This window comes from Pteropus alecto, unplaced genomic scaffold, assembly GCF_000325575.1.
Source record: "Pteropus alecto unplaced genomic scaffold, ASM32557v1 scaffold34, whole genome shotgun sequence".
NCBI classification, from domain to species: Eukaryota; Metazoa; Chordata; class Mammalia; order Chiroptera; family Pteropodidae; genus Pteropus; species Pteropus alecto.
Genome location: NW_006435763.1, coordinates 2,031,568 through 2,056,632, shown reverse-complemented (window position 1 = coordinate 2,056,632; position 25,065 = coordinate 2,031,568). Strand labels below are relative to the sequence as shown.

Sequence of the window (25,065 nt, the reverse complement as noted above, 5' to 3'; positions counted from 1 at the left end):
AAAAAAATTGGGCAGAGGACCTAAATAGACAATTCTCCAAAGAGGACATACAGATGGTCAATAGACATCTGAAAAACACTCACCATTACTAATCATCAGGGAAATGTGAATGAAAACCACAGTGAGAGATCGCCTCGTACCTGTCAGAATGGCTGTCATCAATAAATTAACAACAAAGGATGTAGAGCTTGTGCATTGTTAGTGAGGCGAGGATGTGGAGCTTGTGCATTGTTAGTGAGGCGAGGATGTGGAGCTTGTGCATTGTTAGTGAGGCTGTAAACTGGTGCAGCCACTATGGAAAACAGGTTCCTCCAAAAATGAAAAACAGAGCTACCATATGACCTAGCAATTCCATTTCTGGGTATTTATCCAAAGAAATCCAAAACACTAATTCAAAAAGCATCATTGCAGCATTATTTACAATACCCAAGATATGGAAGCAACCTAAGTGTACATCAATAGACAAATGGATAAAGAAGAAGTGGTACATATATACAATATTACTCAGCCATAAAAAAGAATGATATTTTACCATTTGTGACAACATAGATGGACTAGAGGGTATTATGCTGAGTGAAATAAGTCAGAAAAATGCAAATACTATATGATTTCACTTATATGTGGACTCTAAAAAATAAAACAAATAAATAAACAAAACAGAAACAAACTCATAGATACGGAGAAAAAACTGATGCTTGCCAGATGGGAGGGGGGGTAGGAGGATGGGTGAAAAAAGTGAAAGAGATTAAGAAGTACAAATTGCCAGTCATAAAAATTGTCACAAGGATGTAAAGTACAGCATTATAATAACTATGTATGGTGTTTGATGGGTGCTAACTTACTGGGGGGATCACTCTGTAAGTTATATAAATGACTAACCTCTATGTTGTACACCTGAAACTAATATAATATTCTAAGTCGACTGTAATTTAAAAATAAATTTAAGAAAATAAAAAATAACTTAAAAAAAAATACGCCACAGAGCATATGTTAAAACTGTTCCTTCTAAGCAATCCTTCTAAACACTTTGATTCGAAGGGTGTTATCATTACTGAAATGATTTTCGGTGTTTCACTTTGGAAATGCTCTCATGCCTGGTAGATGAGACCAAGCAAACCAGTTTGGGGTTGTAGTCAATTGTTCGATGGCCACAAACTCCTCACCACCCCCACCCCCGCATAATGTCCCTTTACGATGGGAATTCGCCACTCCTCCCTTCAAGAATGGTATCTGTTTCTCCACCCCCTTGACTCTGGACCGGCTCAGAGTTCTGCCTTTACCAATGGGAATGTGGCAGAAATGTTGGTGTGTGAGTTCCAGAGCTTGGGCATCAAAGGGCCTTATACCCTCCAGAAATGCTACCCTGACACCACCACAGAAGGAAGCTCATTTAGCTTACTGGGGGACGATAGGCCATGTGTAAAAAAATGTGCCAGCCAACAGTCAGCACCAATTGCAGACACATGAGTGTGGCCATCTTGTATCTTCTAGTTCAGCTACCAGCTGAATGCAGCCCCACAACTAAGCCCAGGTGACACCGGCAGAAGAACCATCCTGCCAACTGCAGAATCATTAAAAAATAATAAACCATGGTTATTTTAAGTCACTACATTTTTTTGGAGCTGTTTGTTACACAGCAAAGACTAATGGAAACAGAAATTAAGATTGCCTTGGTTCCCACTACTTAGATGAGCCAGTTTGTTCACCCATCTTAATCATCAAAGTTGTGTGTGAGACACTGAACAAATTCCCAAAACTCCATTCCATCCAAACAAAGGTGTGACATGTTCCACCAACGTATCACAACTCCTCTGAGACAATGTCAAAACAGGGTCCCCGAAATGAATGGGAAGGGCACCCCTTTGGATATACAAATTCCAGCGTCTCTGTTACACGAAGCCCTGAGTAACCCTGTTTCTATGTCATTCGTGTGGGGTCTCTGCTCAAGAAGGAGAGGACAAATAGATAAAGCCACATGTACCAAAGACACCATGAGATTCTGAGTTGTCACCATCATAAATAATCCCAAAGGGCTCACCATGATTATTGCCTTGTCTAAGGGATCTGACAAGGACTAAGAACTTAAACTCCAAATTTCCAGTTTTACTGTAGCAACATTCTGAATGTTCCAGAAGACTCAAGGAGTATTGTAAATGTACCATAAAATTAATCTTAATTAAGTAATCTCTCCCCCTGGCCTCCACTTAAAGTCTTCTCCCCAATAAAGGCAAGCCTGATAGTGTACAGTCTCCATAGCACCCTATTTATCAGAAGGATAATTAAATATTTGTACAGTCTGTCATTAAATAGCTATCCCCACCCATCCCAAAGGAGACTGAAGGCTAAATGCCAGTAATCCGTCTTACTTGGCTCACTGCCTAGTACACAGAATGCATTAAGCGAACAAATAAATGAATGAACAAAGGAACAAATGAATGAATGAATGAAGATCAACCTCATCTGGCTTCACGTGGCCATCACACCCTCCCTTTCAGCTTGCTCTTTTTCCTCTATCATCTTCCCATTGAGGTATGGCTCCCAGATCCCACTCGGGGTGAATAAGGTTAAGGAAAATAAACAACAAACATGAACTGAAAATGCAAGCACATCAGATTTCATTCCCCTTGGCACTTCCGGGTGACAAGAGGCGTCCACCTCAGCCACAGTCTGTTGTCCTCTTACCCGACCCCCTCTGTTCTACCTGGAGTGCCCGTTCTCGCTCACCGCCACTGAGGTTCTTGGACACGACGGGCAGGGGGTCGGTCTCCTGCTCAGGTTTGATGAGGATGGAGACAGCAGAGGATGCTGTGATCTCCCGGAAAAGGCTGCTCACTCCTTGCGTGGACTCCTTCAACAAGGAGGTCATGTTCTGCGTTGACTCCTTTAAGAGGTCCGAGACGGTAGGAGCAAACTTACTCTGCCCGTTTAAATCCTTGTTGTCGATGTTGATTGCGAAGAGTATGGAGTTCAGACCTGCCCCAGAAGGGAAAAGTCTGGAATGTGTGCTGCTGAACAGAGTCCCACCTCCAAAGTGATAAACAAGTTGCAGACATCACAGTACACGCGGGAGGGCACACACTGGTCTTCGACGTTGATAAAACCTCCTGCAAAACTGGGGTCAGTAGACACCAGCTCCCACAGGAGCTGAGTCTTGCCAGATTCTCTCCCTATCTGTCAGGAGGGTGGTTAAGGTGTAAATTCTGGGGGCAGACTGCCTGGGTTGAATCCCAGCACTGCCACTTAGGAGTTATGAGCTCTTGGTCAAGCTATTTACAACCTCTCTGAGCTTGTTTCCTTATCTGTAAAATGGGGACACAGTAACCCTTTCACAGGGTAGGTATTAAAGATCATCACCCACCAAAAACATTCATCTAAGTCAGTAATCACAAAATGCACCAGGATCATCATAATTATTACTTTAGGCAAAATTGTGCACTGGTAGCCTATGGCCGACCAAGGAGATCATGGTTGAATCTGACTCTTCCTCATCAACGAACTAGACTAACATGACTCTCAGTATGTGGGACTTGGTATAAATCTTCAGGAAAGGAAAAAAAGGAAGCAACTAGGACCCGGAAGAAAGAAACAAGCTACCCAAGTTGTCTCTGTCTTTGCGTCTTTGCGTCTTTGCGTGAGAGCCAAATGATAAACAAGTTAACAATTCACCAACTAACATCTCCCCAGGGCTTTCACATTGACAAATGGTAAGGATGACTCTTTATCACATCTGATTCTCTCATGACCCTGCAAAGGTGACTGCACTGCTATCAGGATTCCTACCTCGCAGAGCAGGAAGGTAAAAGACAAAGTCCACAGGATCTGACCCAGGAAACCAGGCAGTAAGGGGTGTGGCCAGGCTTCAAAGGCAGGCCTCCCACCTCCAGTTCCCTGGGTCTTTATGTTACACCTGCAAAGCCACAGCCAAAAACCCTCAACCCCATACTTTCCCTGCCAGGGTACCAAATTCTAGATAAACGGACTCAATGCTCCATGCCACTCAAGGAAAGACAGTGACAAGTGACTCATTAAGTCGGTAAGGGACAGGGAAAATTGTAGCATCTCTTAGAGCTATAAATTCACTCCCAAGCAGCCTCCTCTGCTCGCCAAGCTCCAGAACACCCATCGCCCCTGGCCTTGGCCAGGCTTACCAGCTGCCATGGTAGGAAGCATGCTAGACTTTTCTTCATCCATCACAAAAGACCAGTCTTCATAAAAAGTGCTGCAAATTGAAAGAGAAAGGGACAAGGCTCTGAATAGTGGTTCTCTGCATCCCTTAGCCAGACAATGCCATTATATGGCTTCCTGGAAAATCTGTGCCTGGTCATCCCGGAGTGGATATAGGAGGTCTCTGCTGGGCTGAAGCTTCTGGTTATAAACAAAGGATTGACTGCACATAGCCTACGACTTCCTCATTGATCCCCTGAGATCTTCAGAGTCCCCTGAGCTTGAGTACTGAAATAGGCATGAGATGTAAATGTGGTGTTTATGAAGCAGCAAATCAGAAACACTCAAGCAAAGTCTCCAAGAGACAAATAGGAAATGCAAGCTGGCCCACAGGGACCCCCTGACTGGGCTAACACAAGAAGACAGCATTTCAGAAAGAAATTTTAGAGCTCCAGAGCTCTATCGACCAGGGCATATGTACATAATTCTGGCTTGTGCTGAAGACTCAAAAGCCCAAGTTATCCTGGGCAGGGCTGGGAAGCTGAAAAAGCCCCACAAATCTAAATGGTGAGGGAGAGTAGGGGTCAGAGAGGCCTACAGGATCTGATCAAGGTCATGCGGCAATAAATCGTACAGCGGGAGTCAAAAGCAGGTCTCCCAGTCCAATTCCCCAGCTCTTTATCCGGCCCCCTGCTAAGCAATAACAAGCAAATCTTCTCAACCCCCTGACTTCCCAACTAGACCAGAGAACTCTAAATTAATGAAGTCAAAGTACAGTTTCACTAAAGCGCAGTCAGTGATGAGTGACCTGTAGTTCAGCAAGAGACTGGACATATTTGCTGCTGAAGTGACTGAATACAACTAACAGAAAGATTCTGAGAAGAAATGCATCGTTTTTCAAATACCTACCCAGCAACATGTCAGTGGAAGCACAAAGTACATGTTCGAGCTGGCATGACAACTGTACCTGATTCCCAAAATTGTGATTCTTCAAAAATTTGAGCCAGTTATCATGCATGTAAGTATATTTGGTTTTCTCACATTGAGTTAAATAAGTGGCTAGTGATCCAGATAAATTCAACTGTAATTCCTAACAGCAGAATTCATTTCCACTGCTCACTGTTAAATTCAGCTTTAATGTTGAGTGTACAACACTGAACTACTTGCAAACGACCTACGGAAAGAGTTGATGAAAATTCATTTTAAGGAACATGAGTATGTTCTCCTTAACTAAACCTGTCAATGCTTGGGAGGTTCACACGGGCATTCACAGCCTGCCGACTCAGACCCTAAACAGCACACAGGTGCAGCCAGCACCAGTCGTCCAGCCCCCATCACTCCCATTTCAGACCCACAGAGTCTGAAATACAACCGGACAAAACATCACAGACATCAATGGAAGAACTTCAGGGGTAGTTGTAAGAGACCCAACACACAATCCCAGAACGCCTAAGAGGAGACTCAAGCCAGGGAACACACGGCAAGATATGAAACCAGAGGAATGTATCACGGAAATCCCAGATTGTTGAATTAAATGAAATTTCACTGTTGAGGATCTGGGCACTGCTGATGTGAAAGTTATTCAACGGACCAGGGCAGGATTGATCACTGTCCCTTTGTGTCATCAAGTGACACAAAACTAAATATATGGTCCACCATTCTCAGAATAGAAAGAAAAAAAAAAAAGCCAAAGAGAGACAGAGACAGAGAGAGAAAAAAGAGAGACAGTAAAATAAACATCACGCGCACAGGAAAAATGACAGGACCGTCGATGTTCCTGAAGGGAATGTGGCTGACTGCACTACTGTTGGCGCATATTCAATGCCCTCTCCCACCGCTGTGGCATAACCATTCCTCCCCACACTGGTGCGCTTGCCTGTGGCCATGTGACTTGCTGGCCAGTGAAATGTGAATGGGGATTAGGATCACTTTGGGCAGAAGCTTTAAGAGTCAGTGCTTAGTTCAACTACATCTCCATACAGATGGAGCCTCCATCAGCCTGGGTCCCTGGGATAAGAACCCCTGCTCACCCATGACAGACATGAAATGGGAAGAAATAACCATGGCTGTCTCAATCCTCCCAGGTTGTCGTGATGTTTGTTACAGCAGCATAACCTGGCCTATACTACCCGATAGAGTGAACTTTATGACAAAGAAAAAAAGAAAACATAATAAACTGGGGGGTTGTTTCTTAATAGGAAATGACTTCTCTCCCCAAGTTAAAACTTCCATACTCTTTCAGTCTGTTTGAGAGTGATTAACCTCAAAAAAAACAAACAAACAAACAAACAAAAAAAAAACCATAAAGAGTTGTAAAGAACCCAGCACACAAGGAAAGACAAAACACAAAACTAGGCACTAAACACCCAACATCTAAAAAAAGAAATTCTGAATCTGAAAGAAGCTCAAATCAAAATTCCACGAAGTGGAGAGCAGGCTGTGTCCTAAGACAATAGCTTTCTCAACACCCCCAGACTTAATGATAATAAGCATTTATTGAGTACTTGCTGTATTCAGATGCCATGCGGGGCCCTGTACAGGCCTTCTCTCACTTATTCTCCAAACCAAAGTCCCCACAGCACCCCGATCAAACTGGGGCTGTAAGAGTGAAACCCAGTTGCCCCAGATGGAGGAACTGGGATGCAAACCCAGGCATCTGACTGCAGATTCTGTGCTTTCAAGCGCAGGCCCACACCGCCTCCCGGAACCCCCCACGGCTGGTACCTGAGCCTGCTGCGGTCAGCCAGGAGCATGTGCAGGTAGCGCTCCAGCGAGTGCTCGTTGAGGGCGCAGCGCAGCCAGGCCCGGCCGCGGCCCACGTCGGAGGCGATGTGGCGCAGGGAGCAGAAGCGCTGCAGCTCGTGCTTGTTGAGGACCTCCTTCACGTAGAACCAGAACACCGGCTCTGTGGAGACAGCGGGACAGGCGCGCGGCACTCGGCCTGGGGCACACATCGTTTTTAGAGGAATGTTCCCTGAGCGTCTTTGAAGATGGTTAAGTTACTTCCTTAGCACAGAAAAGGAAGATGCTGCAGAGTATACCGAAAATAAAAATGACCCCTGATTCCACCATCTAGACAGCCATTGTTAACGTTTTCATGTATTTCCTTCCAGATATTTTTCCTGTACCTTTCTTTTCTATACAAAATTGACATCTGTGATCAGCTGGATTATAACCCCCAAAGAGAACCATGTCTTAATTCCCGGAATCCATGAATTTTAGCTTATCTGGCAAAGAGAACTTTACAGGTGTGATTCAAGTAAGGCTCTTGAGAAGAAGAGATTATTCTGGGCAGTCTCTGAGGACCTGACATAATCACCAGCATCTTCATAAGAGGGAGCCAGAGGGAGTCTGGACGCAGACAAGGAGAAGGCGGTATGACCAGGGAAGCAGAGATTGGAACAATGCAGTCATAGCCAAGGAATGCCAAAAGCCACCAGAAGCTGGAAGAGGAACCAGAATCTACCCTGGAGCCTCCAGGAGGAACGAGCCCTGCCGTCATCTTGACTTTAGCCTAGTGGACTGACTTTGGACTTCTGTCTTCCGTACTATAAGAAAATTAATTTGTTTTAAGCCACCAAGTTTGTTATAATTTGTTAGCCACCAAGTTTGTTATAATTTGTTAAGGAGTCATGAGAAACTAATACACTATCATATTGTGTTTTGTGTATATATAGATATGCATACATATACATAAAAATACACACATACACACACACACACACACACACACACACACACAAAGATATATAGAATTTTGTACCCTGATTTATTTCTTGTCTTGTCTAGATCATGAACAGTTTCCTGTGACATTTAAATACCTTTGGAAACATGATTTTTGATGGCTTCCCAATTAAACATAATTTAACTATACTGCGGAGAACATGACATTTTGCCAATTTTCCCGCATACTGCTTTGAACATCCTTGTACATAACTAATTGTCCTCATTTCTAGTTCCTTAGGAGAGATTTCCAAAGGTCTGAGATCACAAACAGATTTAAGGCTTTAAGAGAAAACGAAGAACGTTTGTTTTTATCTATAAAATAGTCATTTTACCTCCTCACATCCTGCCTTTTTACCACACCCACACGGTTTTTCATCACTGTAATTCTAGTATCCACCTAATTTTGTGATCCATTTTCTGCACTTAACAGTGGCTCATCGACAGTTTTTCACTCTGCCAATTATAGTAACAGTTACAATAGCAAAAGCCAATACTACTACTTATTGAGCATTAACTACAAACCAGCCATTGCACTAAACATTTTAAACTGACCTCAGTCCTCATAACCGCCAAGGCCATTTCCACATCAAACACAAGGTCCGAGGCCTGCACCGGCGGAACTCATCCAGTGACATGCATTCAGTAAGCAACACAGCAGAACAAGACCTCAGAGCTGTCTAACTACATCCCACAAAATCACACTGCCTGTGAAGTGAGGGGGCATCCACCTTCTTCAAATGGTCATGTTCACAGCTGCTTAATAGTCAAGGGAGAAAATGCTGAGTCTGCTGCCAGATGGGGATTCTAATCCGGGAGCTAAACAGGCTCACAGACCCCTCTGAGAATGTGACGAGACCTGTGACGCTCCCCTGCAGAAGGATGCACACACACACACATCTCCGTAACTGGACGCCAGGCTAATAAGCTCACTAATAATACAGCTCAGCTGGCCTTGACTGCATTCTAACCAGAAGCCATGAGCTGAGAGAGGCTATGGGCCACCAGAGTCAAGAAGGGCTTGTCCCTAACAAGATTCCAGTCTAGTGGGCAGGACAGCAGGCGAAGAAATTGTTCAATGGAATGACCTCAGGCAGGTCACTGGACTGTGCTAAGCTTTGGATTCTTCTCCAATAACATAAGCCCCGACGCACAGAACTGCCTGGGTTACCGGGGTAACTGGAAGAACGGGAAGTAACGCACTGAGCACGATGCCCAGCTCTTGATGACCAACCATGGTTTACTGAGGAATTACCCTCTCCTACGGGAGCATTTGTGTTGTTTCCTCTCTTCCTTTTTCTGTTAACAGCATCTAAGTGTATGTGTACACATGAGTGTGAGCGGGCGTACGTATTTGTGGATCCTGCCAACTTCTGGGATCATTTACAGTAAACGCCCAGGAACAACAAAAAACCACAAACTGGGCAGTTCGCTCACCTTCTGTCCCAGTACCTAAAAGTCAGACCAATCCCTTTCGCCATCAGATCAGCCCAAACCACACAAGTGCATAATACTTTCTTTCCTCTCGAAGCCTCTCTCAGAAACTAGGACCAGGGTTACTCGGTGGGAGCAGCAACCTGTTTTGAAACATAAGCAGACAAACATCTGTCTATCCATCACAATTTAAATCAAGTGACTCTCACCTGCAGCCTGTCTTTCTCGAAAACTGCAGTCACCTCCCTCTGACCTTGAATGCACATGAAACACTTGAAGGTGTGTTTTCGCCTTTCAATTTTGCAAATTGCTTACTGCTACAGAATCCTGAAGCATGCCAGAGCGATGCTGTAGGTGATAAGAATTATCCCAGCAGGGCTCCGCTTCCACTGCTAGAATTAATGTGATCTATTTAAAGTGCAGCTCACCTGCCACTTAATGCTTGCAGTGTCCGTAATTTAATTTGGGAATATACACCGACCTCCTACTGCTTTGAAATAAGGGGCTAATTCTAAAACTGAGTGAGGGCTTCTGGTTCCCCCAGTTCCTAAAAGCCATCTGCCAACCAGAACAAGAGCCAGGAAGGGATGTCGAGGAGAATGACCTGGGGCCACTCGTTAATAGAGGATGACTAATAGCACAAGGCCTTTGGCAAAGTTTCTAACAGGCTTCAAGAATTCAAGAATTCATACTTCCGGAGGCCAAAGATGATCAAAACCTTGGCTCCAATTCTAATGCAGATGATGTGACCTTGGGCAACTTATCCTGTCCTTCATCTTCCTCACCTGTAAAATACGGTTTGCTATGAGGGACAAAATGAGAAAATAGAGCATACATGTCAAGTGCTTAGTGCCAAAGCACCGAGGCAGCAAACAGCATCCCCTCCCCTTTTCTTCTGGAAGCAGCAATCCCCTTTCCCAGGGGAACAGTGTCCCATCGGAACCTTCCCTCCCACAGGGGTGGGCAGGTTGCCGGGCTGGGCAATCACTTGGCCACAGCAGGGCGTGTGCCTCCACTCGCCTCGCTGGCCCCACCCTCATCCTGGCCCTGTTTGACAGTTTGTGCATCATGGATTTTTTTCTGTATTAATCTTGATTTGTTTAACATTGCATGAAAATATTATTCATCTTAATTGCTGAGTTTTTTGATGCTCCCATAAATTCTGTGGCTGAAATGAGTGCCTCACTGACCTCGCCCCAGTCCCAGCCTGGACCACAGGGTCCTGCCCACGACTTCTACCTGAACAACCAGAAGAGAGAGGCCTTGTCTCCTTCTAGAACTGAAGTCCACAAACAATGGCCCAAGGACCAAATTCCGTCTACCACCTGTTTTTGTCGGTGAAGTTTTATTGGAACACAGGCCCACCTATTTGTTTACATATTGTCTGTGGCTGTTTTCCTGCTACTAAACAAGTTGGCAAACCTCAGGAGCTGCGACAGACCTATGGCCTAAAATACTTACTATCTGATCCCTTAAGGAAGTTTGCCAACCACTATTCTAGAAGTAGGAGCTCTAAAAATCATGTAATCCTGGAGCTATTTCCCCCCTGGGACCTGGGACCATTTCCCCCCTACCATGCAGAACGAGCCCACCTAGGGAAGACGCCAACTCTGAGAGAAGTGGGCTGAGAGAGGGAGACAGATGTAGGGGTGCTGAGCCCCTAATCCAGCTCCACCCCTAGATTTCTTAGTTACTTAAGTCAGTAAGTGCCCTTTTTTGCTTAAGTCTAAGTGGCTTGCTGTCACTTGCAAGCAGGGGAAGCCTAATGCAGTGAGATAGGGTATGTTCTTCAATCATTTGACAATCATTTATAGAGACTGACAAACATGCCACGCACAGAGTAATGCCCTCAGGCACTGAAGTGGCAAATGCATCGTGCAAAATAAACAACAAAAAGCATTACTCAACAAGAAACAAACAAACAAAAAAAAAACACTGACAAAGTTCTAGGCTCCTTGTAAAACAAAGAAAGGACTATTGTCCTCAAATACTCAATCCGAAGGCAGACAGCTGGTTCAGAGCCTCTGTCATGGGCAGAATCTCCAATCTCTTGACCTTCACCTACCTCACTGTCTCAGAAGACTGTCGCCACTTTAGGAAAAATGCCCACAACTGCAGCAGAAAGAAAGAGGACAAGATAAAGCCAGCTCTATCACCGTTTTTTTTCAGGCAAAGATAAGGAATCCCTGAAAACCACAAGGAAGTGGAGAATAGGATGTCAAGGCTGGCTTCATCACTCACCACCCTTTACCTAGAGAAGGATATCCCAAGCAAAATCAGGTTCTATTAAGCTAAAGAAAAAAAAGAGAAATAGATTTTAGGTAGGAAAGAACAGAGTCAACCATTTCAGGAACAAAAAGGAAACCACGGGCTTCTGTATTCCAGCCAGAGACCCGGGTGCACAGGAGCTCCTGAATCCCAGTCATGTCCCCAAGTGGACGAGCCTGACTACAAGACACAGTGGATACACAAAGAGCTGTAGCTTTGTCACTTGGCCATCTCCCAACCAGCCATAAGACTGCCTCCTGGAACCAGAATGCAGAGACTGTGGTTTAAACACAAACATAATAAAGACTTGTACAAAGTATGTACACTTGATCATTTTGTTTGCTTTTTTCAATTATAAAACATGCACGACAACATTGACCATTTTTTAGTGTATTATTCAGTGGCACCAAGTACATTCACGATGTTGTGCAACCATCACTATTAATTCCAGAACCTTTTCATCATCTCAAACAGAAACTCTACAGCCGTTAAAAAATAACTTCCCCATTTTTCCCTCTCCCTGGTAACCTCTATTCTACTAGGAATTTGGCTGTTTCAGAAACTTTATGTAAGTGGAATAATACAATACTTGTCTTTCTGTGTCTGGTTAGCATCTTTTCAAAGTTCATCCATGCTATGGCATGTATCAAAACTTCATTTCTTTTTATGGCTGAATACCATTCCATTATATGGATATACCATATTTTATTTATCCATTCATTTGTCAACGGATATTTGGTTGTTTCGACCTTTGGCTATTGTGAGTAATGCTTCAGATGGACATGGATATACAAGATCTGTCTGAGTCCCTGCTTTTAATTCTTTTAGGTGTATATCTACAAGTAGAATTGCTGGATCATATGGTTAAATCTGTTTAACTTTTTGAGGAACCACCAAACTATTTTCCAAAGCGGATGCATCATTTTACAATGATACTTTTATTTTTTTTGGTAGAGATGTCTTTAGATCTCTTCAATTGAAATTAATTAATTGTTATTAAATTCCCTTTCAGTAGTTCTTAAACTCTCAGTTAGAAGAAACTTAAACTTCCCAATTAAAAGTAACTTAGCCACTTTTTTTAATTGTGGTAAAATTCACTTAACATACAATTCACCATCTTAACCATTATAAAGTATATAATTCAAAACTTGATATCTTTTGAAAGAATGAATAAAGGCATAATAATCTGAGATACTGGGTTGCTTTGGGAGACTTCAGTAGATTTAAATTTTAAAATTAAGCATCCGTTTCGACTCTAGAGAACAAATGCCACTTATCTTGGTGGGGGTGGATGGAGATCATTAAAATAAAGCAAGAAAAGGAGAATACGTTGCCACTGACTGACCATCCAGGACCTGGTCTCCACTACCTCTCTGCTTCGCCTTGTTCCACTCTCCCTGTCACTCGCCCTGCTACAGCCTCGCTGGCCTCCGGGGTGTTCCTCCAACAGGCCAAGCCTCGAGGCCTTACCCAGCCATGAGAACAGAAACCACACCAGGCAGTCCACTGAAGGAGTTTAATACAAGGCATCTTTTACAAAGACTTTGGAAGAGCTAAAAAGCCAAATAGGAGATAACCCTAGGGATCACTGATGCCAGACACCCAGAGAGACAAAAGGAACAGGCTGTGTTACCAGGGCTGCTGGGCAATAGCTGGACTGTGGCAGAGGCACCTGGGAGGAAGGTGGGAGAAGAGGAAGGCCTAAGTAGTGGGCATCTGGGGCCTTCATGGACCATGGAGGATGCACAGCCACTGCTGGAGACGCCACTTAAAGCATAGGTGAGAGGAAGAAATACTCTAGCTTCCTCTTCCTCTTACCTTCTAAACTCAGCACCCACTGGCCAAACCAAGTGGCAAGACAATGACATGGGGGCCTGAAAAATAGAGTTTGCAGGAGAAGAGCAGAGAATAAATTTGAGAGCAAGAGGCAACTGAGTGGTAGACACTTTTGAACTTGTTGAACCACCTGGAATTCCTTCCCCCAACCAAAAGTATGGGTTATTCCCTCATGTCCTTAGGTGACTCTTCAAATGTTCCCAGAAAGAGGCTGTCTGACTACTCTATACAGAAGAGTAAAACCTCCACCGTGGCAGACTGCTAGCGGGTCGTCAAAATCTATCCTCGCTTCGTCCTAGACCCCCAGACAAACTATATTCCCAGCCTGCTCTGCAGTGGCCAAGTGACACAGTTTCCACTACTCACAGGTGCCTTTCACTGGCCTGATTCACCCATTTCTGTTATCTGTCTGGCCCCTGCAAGCATCTGAGGTCTGAGTCCCAAGCTCTAATGCCTCAGCATAGCATATTTGGCCTTCACCCACATTATACAGGCATCTACAGTACCTCCTTTATTAAAAAAGTGGGAACCTTTTCTAGCACCAAAGAAACAAGGACGGCAAGAACAAGTATCTTGTTTCCTGCTACAGGCTTGCCCCACCCTCTGCTGAAAAGCCATTTTCACACTTTCAGGAGTGAAGCAAAGGACCCACGGAACCAATAAGCTGGATAATTATGGGCTAAGAACTGACAACTCTGAGGCCAAATCTGAGTCTTAACTTATGAGACATTGGGACCAAACACCTTTGAAACAGCCAAAGGTCACCTTCAGCCAAGAGGTACCAACCAGCAATACCAGATCTTAATATGCTTGGATGGTTTTGTGCCCCTTAGTGAATGACCACTGGCCCAAGCCCTCAGCCACCCCAGCTATCAAGGACCCTCCCCAGGACCCGTAATCTAGCAACTCACAGGTTAACACTGAGCCCGTGGGGGACAGCACTGTGGCTTCCGGCTCCCTCCCTGTGGCGAGCAATTTCCTACCAGCTGTTAAACATTTTTATCGCCACCCCTAGAGAGAGCTCAGTACTTTCTTAGCACCTTCCGAAGACATCCTTCCAAGGTCTCTTTCACCAGAAGTAGCTGATCCGCAAGTTCATGAATAAAACAGAGAAACACAAGAGGGAACTGAAAGCATTATAGGGATGGGGGGTGGGGGAGTGACTTCCCCTCACATCAAAAGGATGGGCCCAGGGTTCCCTTGGCACATGCACTTCCTCCAAAACTAATTTTCTACAGAAATGAAATCGTTGCCCAAGGTGACCCAATAAAGCAAAATATAAATTCTGCTTTGAATTAAATGCAATCAACCATTTTCAAAAATCCCCACTGAGGGTCAAGGAAGTTGGTTTCTCTAATTTTACAGCTATGGGTATATAAATGCCACCTGCTTTTCAACTGACTGTGAAGATATACAGACAGCAGAGGATGGGGTTCGGCTACCCAAGAGAATGAGCAGCATGTCCTGAAGTCTGGGCCCTTGAGTCATTATTCTGAACGTAGTTTTTCAGTGCCTGGCACCTTGCAATACAAGGTGCCACGAGGATGAGTGAGGATGGACCCAGTCCTTGACCATCGAGAGAGACAAAGAAAACAGGTAGTGCCATACTTGGCTGTGATGAGAAAAGGACTCAGGACTACAGGAGGGGTGCCTAGGGGAGGGGGACTGTCCATCTGAACTGGGTGGGGAGCCTGAAGCTTCAAGAGAGAATAGATCAAACCCATCTGAATGGCTATTATCAAAAATACACAACACATCGAATGTTGGTGAGGATGTGGAGAAACTGGAACTCTTGTACACTACTGGTGAGAATGGAAAATGGAGCAGCCAGTATGGAAAACAGTATGGCGGTTCTTCAAAAAATTAAACATAGAATTACTATCGGATCCAGCAATTCCACTTCTGGGTCTCCAGGCCCAAAAGAATTGAAAGAAGGGACTTGAACAGCTGTTTGTATGTCCATGCTCACAGCACTGCTATTCACAATAAGCGGTAAGTAGAAGCAACCGGGGTGTTCGCTGACAGATGAGTGGATAAACTAAGTGTGGCATAAACGCAAAACGGAATATTAGTCAGCCTTAAAAAGGAAGAAAATTCTGACACATGCTATAAGTGCATGAACCTTGAGGGCATTATGCTAAATTTAAAATGCTCGACACAAAAGAACAAATATTGTATGACTCTACATAAAGTACCTAAAATAGGCAAATTCAGAGAGTGCAGAACTGTGGTTGCCAGGGGCTGGCGGAGGAAGAAATGGGGAGTCATCGTTTTACAGGTGCGGAGCTTCAGTGTGGGAAGATGAGATGGTGCTGGAGGTGAAGAGCGATGATGGCCGTACAACGGGAACGTGCTTAATGCCTCTAGACTGTACACTTAAAAGTCATTAAATCTGTCATTTTTATGTTACATCTATTTTATCACAATTTTAAAAAGAGAGAGAATGAAAATCAAAGTTTGAGCAGCGACCATTTCGGCACAGGTTGGGGAGGAAGGAAAGCAGTGGGGAAGAACAAAGGGTCCTCCCAGCCATGAGGACTCCGGACCCGAGAAGCCAGGGGCGCTGTTCAAAACTTAGGACTTAACCATCTCAACTAGACAGAGGTGCTGAGCAGTGAAAAGACAGCAGGCCTGAAGACCCCTCCCCAGAGTGCCCAGCGTCAATGGTGTGGCTGCTGAACTGTGAGAGGTCCTGGGGGAGGAGGGTTCCCAGGCAGGGGCTGTGGTAGGAGGGGAGAGTGTGGGGGTCAGGTCATGGTTTCTTTATCAGCTGGACAGAAGTGTTGCAATGTCTTACCTGCCGGCCGCATGTAAGCCCTGGGTGGGTGGTAGGGTTTAAAGGAAGCGCAGAGACAAAGCGAGTAGGGAACAGACCCCAGAAGCCATGACAAGGAGTGTGTTCTCTGTCTCAACTCTAACAAAGAACCGTGAGAGAGCTTTGGGCGGAGGGGTTAAAGAGCAAGTTGGTCTAAGACCATAACATGCAGAGTGATTTAGAGCTCATCAAGACTGAAGGCAGAAAGACATACCCGGGGGAGAGAAGAGAACTCACTAAGGATGGCGGAAATGGGAGTGGATTAGGACTGAACAGGGTGCTTTGTGAAGAACTAGTTTAAGCAGAGGAGGAGGAGGAGGAGGAGGAGGCTGGGAGGAGGGCCCAGGGCTGTCCAGAGGACCCATGTGAAGGGCAGAGCCATTCACCAAGCAAGGAACAGGCACAAGCATGGAGATATGATGAGAATTCGGTCTTGGAGACTCTGACGAGACTGTGGTTCATCCAAACAGACACTCACAAAGACCTGCTGGAGATATGGCTTAGAGTAATCAAAACAGAGATAGCAATTTCACCAAGGAATTCAGAGAGTATGTATGGAAACGAGAGACAACAGAATCTGGGAATGAAGAATATTATTTGAGTACGTAGATATGATAGACCAAGATAAATCGGCAAAGAAGTAGAAAGTACGCCGAGAGGTTGTGGCATTGCAGAAGAAGGGAAGACAGTGTTTCAAGGTCAGAGGGTCACTGGTGCCAAAGGTTGCTGTACAGACAAGGAAGATTAAACTTAAATTCTACAGCAAGTCTGTCTCTGGTATGTTCTGAATCATGTCTATCGCCTTGTAATAGACTGCCAACACATAACCTGATGATAACATTATTGATTAACAAGAACAGCAAATTCCAATGTCATGCCATGAAATGCCACTCCTATGAACTGTGTCCCCCCAAAATTTATATGTTGAAATCCTAACCCCCAAAGATGATAGTATCAGAACCATGAGGGTGGTGCCTCAGAAATAGCACTAGTGCCCTTATGAAACAGGCTGCGGAGAGATCTCTCGTTCCTGCCACCACACTACATTCTCTGTTGGCTGCTTGGGCTTTCAGCGGCTGCAAAACCCACCAATTCTGAGCCAAGCCTATGCAGAGCTCTCGATCACTTTTAATTAATTTTTAATTAATTTAAAAATCGATTATTGCTCTCCCCTCAAAAATTAATCACTTCCTTTGTAACACTTTGGAGTGATCCTGGTATAAGGTACCTCAGGAATCATGAACTACAGTACCATGCACATTAAATAATGTTCTTCCTTTCAACTGAAATCTATATATTGAACATACTTTTATGGAAGAACCTATATATTTCCAGACACTAAGCTAGGAGCTGGAAAGTCAAGAGGAAGTAAAACAGACATGGTATCCTGAATGCCCAAAGTTTACCATCTAGTGGAGTATAATATGATCAAAAGACAGCTAAATATGGTGTGATGGTAAGATAAAGTGGAATCCCCTGTCCTTGCTCTCTAAGACAGGGGTTGGCAAATTTTTTCTGTAAAGTGCAAAAGAGTAACTATTTTTTTTACCAACCAAATGGTCTTAGTCACAACTCTGCCTAAAAGCAGCCATAGATAGTAACTAGGTGAATGTGTGGGCTACGTTCCAATAAAACTTTATTTACCAAAATAGGTGGCAGACATAGTTTGCTGACCTCTGCTCTGAGTGATCATAAGTTGTTTAATACTTGATGCTTAATTAACTCATGAATTCAAATTAGGGGGAACATGATCTTTTAGACAGCCCTCTTTCTAGAAACAATGTGCCATTATGGATAAAAGTAGAAGCTTCAGAATCACGATCCCGTAGACCTGAGACTGAATCCCAACTCTGTCATTTATTAGCTCTAGAACATTATGGAAATTATTTCATTTCTCTGAGCCTTATTTTCTTCATCTGTAAAATGAGGACACCATCATTCACTATGCGGAGTCATTTCAGGAATAAAAGGGAATAATGAACGTGAAGAGTCTAACAAATGCTCTGGGTCCCAGGAGCTGCCCGATACGAGCCCCTAGCAAACACTAAGAAAGCTAGTCTGGTCAACCAATTAATCAGAGCAGAAAACATCCTGGTGTCATTTCCAAGATTAACGTGCTAATCACGTCTCCCCTCCCATTTCTGGAGCATGCGCCTCTGACTTTATTTTTAAGCTGACTTACTTTTCTCTGTTGTTTAAGTTAGGGTGTTTGGGGATGCACATAAAAGGAGATCAAACTCAAAAGTGGCTCATAACGTTAGGGAATTTGTTATTTCACATAACATTATGTCCAGAGGTAGAGAAGTTCTAGAGTTGGTTAATGCAGTAGCTCAGTGACATTATCAAGGATCCAGATACTTCCCATCTTTCTGAGTTGCCATCCTTAGTGCACTGGCTTTTGTCCTCAGACTTGCCCCCCTTCATGGTTGCAAGTCCACTGTCAACAGCTCCAAATATCACAGTCTAAGCAACGACACAAGGACATATGACAAGCCTTCTCCAGTGTCTCTGTTTTAACTAACAAGGAGCCGTCTCAGAAGCCCCTCCAGATACTTCTCCTCCCTTCGCTTTGGTCAGAATTGCTTCTCATGTCTATTCCTCAACCAACTACTGATAGGCTGACAATTATTACAGCTGGCTTGACCTGATCCAGATTCATTCCCCTTGGGGCTAGCTGCAGGCCTGAGGTTCTTGGCCACCCAACATCTGAACAAAATCAGTTCTATGAACAAAAAGGAAGGGGCAGAACTGCTGAGTGGTGAATAACCAATGTCTGCTATAATTACTCACGCTAACCTGCATAACTGGAAGAGAAAGTTCAAACAAACTAAAGGACCAGACTCTGAAAATGTGGACTTCTTCCTCACCATCACCAAATCAATGGTTTGTATAGACAAATCCAGTCACTTGTCAAAGTAAGAGGAAATGGCCCCACCACACAGCAGACTCTCATTTCTGGGGTTTGACTCCTAAGGAGACACATAGGGTGGCTTCATTCCAAGCCTCTCTGGGTCCTTTATAACCCAACTATCTGGACAATTTGTTCAAAGGCATCTCAGTTTGGAATGGATGCTGTTTTCCTGGCCTGCCAACAATACTCAACAAAGCGAAGATGAGTCGGAGGCATAATGCCTTAAAATCATGTCTGCCTGACCAGTATTTCCTAAGTCAAGTAGGTCCTACATTTGGAGCCTTATTTTGCCCCTGCGGCTTTTTCCAACTGTAGAGCCTCTCTGATGAAATGGTAAGCTGAGCTCTCAGAATTCTCACTGAGTATAAAAGGAAAAAAATGAGAGTTCAGGGTCTGCCAAGGAGGAAGAGCACTGGGAAACGCCTCAAGGATTCTGCCATGTCCTGGACTGAATGGTGTCCCCTAAAAATGCATGTCCGCCTGGAACACCAGAATGTGACTTTATTTGGGAAAAGGCTCTGCGCAGATGAAATTAGTTAAAATGAGGACCCACTGGAGTGGGGTGGGAACTAAATCCAGTATAACTGGTGTTCCTTTAAGGAGAGGAGATAGGGAGACACAGACACAGGAAGGAAGGCCACGTTTAGACAGAAGCCAAGCTTGGAGTGATAAAGCTACAAGCCAAGGAACGCCAAGGATTGCTGACGCCTAGAACTGCTGACAGCCACCAGAAGCTAGGAATGCATTCTCCCTCAGAGCTTCCAGAAGGAACCAACTCTGCTGACACCTAGATTTTAAACTCCTGGCCTCCAGGACAGTGAGAGAACAAATTTCTCTCTGTTGTTTTAAGCCACGCAGGGTGCAGGAATTTATTATAGCAGCCTAGGAAACTGATATAAGCTGGAAACCCCAAAGAACTACAGGCTAGAAATAAAGCAGAAGCAGAAACACACCAGCCCTCACAGATGCTGAAGCCCAAGTGTGAACTGGCTCGATCCGGGGCTGGATCCGATTGATCTTCCTCTGCTCTGATGGCCTGAAAAGGAACAGTGAATCCCCTCTGAAGAAAGATAACATCATCCCAAGCTTCGAATCACCTCTACAATTCTTCATACACAACATCTGGCATTCAGGCATGTGCAAAGATAGGGATGTATTCAAAATCAAGATGAGAACAAAAAATAAGGGACTTTTGGCTACGGCCAAATGAGAAGGTTAACAAATCCTCTCCCCCAAAGGCAACTATAAAACTGGACAAAACTGACAAAAACAACTGTTTTAGCACGCTAGAAACTGACTTCAAAGGCTTACAATCTGAGAGGTTTTTATACTTAAAAGCTACTGAATTTTAGATAAGAGCGGAGGGAACAGTAACGAAAGTGCACCCAACTCTCTATGGCGAGCGTCAGGGAGAGGTGGGGGCTGTGGCACACGAGGACACTTCTGTCCCATCTACATAGGGAGGGGCCCTGCGTTCCAGTCAAAGTCAATGGTAAATGTGGGCCCAGTGTCACATATCCTAAGATTTAAGAAGAGCTAGAAAGCCATATTTCAACATAACATCTCACAATTTTTAAACATTGGCAACTTTAAAAAGGTATTTTCATGTACACTGTACAAGGTGCCTGTTTCTAAACTCGGTTCTGCATATGCCCTAAGCCGCGATGACCAAACGCGGCCATGCCTCTGACAGACTCGCAGTACTATCTGCTGTACTGTGATATCCAACAGTGTCATTCCGTTCAGCCATTACTTTGAAGTTCAGCTTTTCCCTCTTCTAAAGGTAATGTTCCTCATCTGTAAACAAAGCAAAGGCAACAGCCTTACAGATTAACCCCCCGTTTAGTCTCTCCTGTCACTTTCAATTCAGTTAACTGAGCTAGAGTGGTCTATGGAGGAGCACTGACGGGCACCAGGCCTGATGCTAGATGAGGGGGTGGCAGGGAAGAGCCAGGAATCTGACATTGGTCTGACCTGGGTTGGAATCCTCAGCTATGTGAACTTGGGTAACTTATTTAACTTATTTGAGTCTCCTTGCTATCATGTAAAAAACAAAGACACCATCATCTCCCCAGGAAAGTTACTGCCATGCTGTCATCAAGCACCAGCTCTAGCAGCTCTGTACCAAGGCCCGGGCTTCGCAGGCACTTTCTCATAGAGTCCCCACCACTCCCCCACCCCCCGCAAAGCAGGGTCTGTTATTAACTTTATTTTACGCATGAGGAAACAGAAGCTCAGAGAGGGGGTTCCCAGAGAGTCACGTGTGACTAGTCGCTGAGCAAGGATTTCAACCCTATCGCCTGACTCTAGAGTCCAATACAAAGCGCTAAGCTACAACAAGGGCCTGACCGGGCAGCCAGCAGGGACGAAAGAGCGGAGGGATGCGCATTCCACCCCGTCCTTCTCTTCGGATTTCACTTTCTTCATTCTGCTTGAAAGGGTCATTCCAATGGCTTTAACGACAGCCTCAAGAAGCCACTGATCTGCTCTTTCCCAACTTTCAGCAGTTAAAAGCCCACTTGCTCCCCTCTCTCATGAGGTTTTTAATCACACATTCAATTGCAAGAAAGAGCTTTTAATCAGCCTGGACCAGTGAATGGTTAATTAACACTGCCAATAGTGATGGCAGAAGCCCTTGGCAGCCACTCAAGGGCTAGGCCAGTTTGGTCTTTCCCCTGCTTCTAACTGTCTGCGAGGCGGCCCAGCTAGCAGGAAACAAAGCCATCAGTCTCTCCGGGATGCAGGTGCAGAAATCATGCTAAGATACAGGAAAGCGGCAAGAACGTGAATGCTGGAGGTGCCTTGTAAACACGTGGGTGCCTCTCTGATTATCGGGGCCAAGTAACAAAAAGATTAGAATTCTAGTCTGGATGGGAACAGAAAGAGCCACCTTCGTGGCCAAAAGGTCAAAGCTTTAGTGGGGATGAGATGGAGGAAAGGGTCAAAAGGTAAAAGAGTGCTGGGGAAAGCAGGACAAGCGGTTAAACATTTATTAGGTGCTCTGACTCGAAGCAGGTCTTTACATGAGATTCTCACCGAATCCTCCTGCAAGCCCCCAGGTAGATGAGATGATCCACCTTTACGTCAAAACAACTAAGGCTCCCAGCCTCCCCGGGGTCAGCCCAGACTTACTCTCACAGTCTGACTCCAAAGCCAGGGTCGCCCCCCTCATGGCCGGCAGCTGCCCTCGCCTGGATAGAAGCAGACCCAGAGCCTCCCCAGTTCATTAACGTAGCGCCCTGACAGACAGGTAAGATGGAAACGAGAAGAAATACAAGGGAAATGGAGGGAAAAGCTACGTCCTCGAACAACTCCCCAGTCAGCGTGGAGCCCTCTGCCATCTGCACGCAGAGCCTAGGGAAGCAACTTGGACATGAGACAATAGAGGCTGCCATTTGAGGTGGCCACGTAGTTGGCAGTGCCGTCTACAAGGCCTGAGGCCCTTGATGTTGGCTCTTCCCTGAACCAGCTCCCTACATCTCTGACTTTTAAAGGATGGACCTAGGAGCACAAGAGAAAAACCTACGGTGACAGGAATCCCTCTTGCAGCTGTCCCTTGACCCCAAGAGGAAGCACGTTCATTTCTGAAAATGAGCAACTGGTCAGATGAACAAGAGTCAAAGGTTCGTTGGAGGGCAGAGAGGAAAAGGAAGGGAGGTAGACCAACACGAGGGAGAGGGAAAGGCAAAGGGTTCAGCTGGCAGCGAATTTCCACAGACACCTCCGCCAAACACAGTGACGGCTGGTTTTTATCTGTGAAAGGAGGGGAACGAGCCCAAAATGACACATCTTACTCAGCAGTGACACATCAGAGTAACTGGAAAGATTCGCAAATTCAGGGCGACAACCACAGCAGGGTCTGAAAGAACCTTCCCTTTAAAATGTGGGGGGAGGGAAAGGACGTAGGATTTTTTTTATATGATATGAGAGACTTTAAGGCTCGAGTCCAAAGCAAACCACTGTCAACAGTGTCCTCATCTGTCCAGAGGGAAAAGTAAAGGTCCCTACTACTCACAGGGCTGTTGCAAGAACCGAACAAGTTAATTTAGACAGAAGACTAACAAAGTGTCAGGCCTGCACTAAATACTAGTAAGTGTTAATAGGTATTATTATTGGCATTATCCCTGTCATTCAGAGACATGGCCATGGTGCATGGGAAATGCTAAGGCAACTTTAAAATGGATGGTAGCAGAAATAAGCTCAGAGATCTGCATGCTTTCTGTTATTGAAGACAGATTTAATTATGAAATATTATGCTATCCCCATGCATAAAATTAAAACAGATTATTAATTTCCCAGCAACTGCTACACCACATTGGTGAAGCACCTTGGCTGCAGGCCCCGGAGGCCCTCAGAGACTACAACGCGTGGCTCTGAGAATTCTGTGCAAAGGATGACTTCATTTAAATGAAGATGCCAGACGACACCATTATCAACAAGTCAAACATCCACATGCATGGACTTCTGCACCACCAGGCCCCACCCCGCCCCCCACCAGTCCCATGCAGTCACTGCCTTGCTAGCTATTAGAAAATAAATAAAACGAAAAAGAGAGAGCAAGGAAAAAGACAGCATTCTCCGGGCGCACCTGGCCGGGCAGTACCTGTTTCGGTTTTGCTGGAGAAGCCCGCTGCCTGTTTGATTGCGGCCGCTGTTAACGCTAGTCCTCGGCTTCTCTTCAAGCCATGCTGCAGGACGGCCTCAAACTGGGCACACAGACAGGTCACCCTGCGAGAGAACCAATGATTCGTCAGTCCAGTGAAGGGAGATCACAACCAGGGTGGCCCCAGCATCTCCAGGGAGCAGATGAGTCGCCAGGTGTGAAGGTACACGCCAGGCACCTGGATCTACAGGTAACTGACATGTAGTTGGCTTGGGCCGCTCCACACGCCTCCCCGTGCAAGTTCATGTCACGTAACTCAGGGAAGTCCCACACAGTCTGGCCATATTCATGAACTGGTGAAAGCATAACAACAATTCACAAGGAACAAGGGAAAATGGAATTGGTACCAGCTAATTTCAGAGCAAATCAGTTCATTGTGGGGAAGGGTTGGTGTTAATTGTATCTGATTCACAGAATCAACTCAAATTCATATCTCATATAGTTTAAGGAACAAGATTATCTTCTAAGAGATTGAATTCACCAGCCTACCAAATTGAAAACATTGTATAATTTCATGGCCTGTTACATGCACTAAAGAAATAATATGAATTCTGATTCTTGTTCTTTATTCTGTTATAGGAGATTACACTGGAAAGTCAGATTCAGAGTTGGTGGAATTTTCAATTGAGTTACAATTACTGTGCATTTAATCAAATTCATTTCCAAATAACTAAAGAAATGGGAGATTTGGAAACACATTCACCAAGAGATGAGGTCACAGCAACTACACTTGATTCTTAACCGCCTTCCCTGGGGCTCCTACACCCCCCACACAATGGGGTCTGTGCACTTCAGAGACCCTTCCATTCATTTATGCAACAAATGTTAACTTCTCCCATGTGCCAGGCACTACTGGAGGCTCTGAGGATATGAAGATCTCCGTCTCACCGCATTTGCACAGTTCCAGCGAGGGAGATACACACACAAATAAGCTAACCAAACCACAAACCATTTTAGTTGATGAGAACTTTGAAAAAAATAAAACAGGTCGAGGTAGTAAGTGGAGACAGGGTAGGAACAGGCTTAGATTCTGTGATCTGAATGGAGGTAACTTTGGAGTTAAGACCAGGATACGACAAGAGGCAGCAAGTGCGACAGAGCAGCCCAGTGCAAAGGTCCTGAGGCCACCACCATCCAGGGCAACCTTGCCTGACTACAGGCATTTCCTGTTCCACCCACCCCCACACTCGTAGTAATAATACTCCAAGGGTTTATCGTTCTGTAGGTTGTAAAATATTTTCATACCCATGA

General features: G+C 44.9%; 1 protein-coding gene across 1 annotated transcript in view; it reads right to left on the bottom strand.

Moving 5' to 3' along the window:
- SNX29 (sorting nexin 29) overlaps positions 1 to 25,065 on the bottom strand; it is a 443,554-nt gene that overhangs the window by 392,001 nt on the left and 26,488 nt on the right. Inside the window, exons 5-8 of the mRNA XM_025046099.1 lie at positions 23,755 to 23,879; positions 6,889 to 7,069; positions 4,149 to 4,219; positions 2,725 to 2,973 (exon numbers count right to left, since the gene is read on the bottom strand). Of these exons, the coding sequence (XP_024901867.1) occupies positions 2,725 to 2,973; positions 4,149 to 4,219; positions 6,889 to 7,069; positions 23,755 to 23,879 (626 nt within the window). The remainder of the gene's footprint in view (positions 1 to 2,724; positions 2,974 to 4,148; positions 4,220 to 6,888; positions 7,070 to 23,754; positions 23,880 to 25,065) is intronic.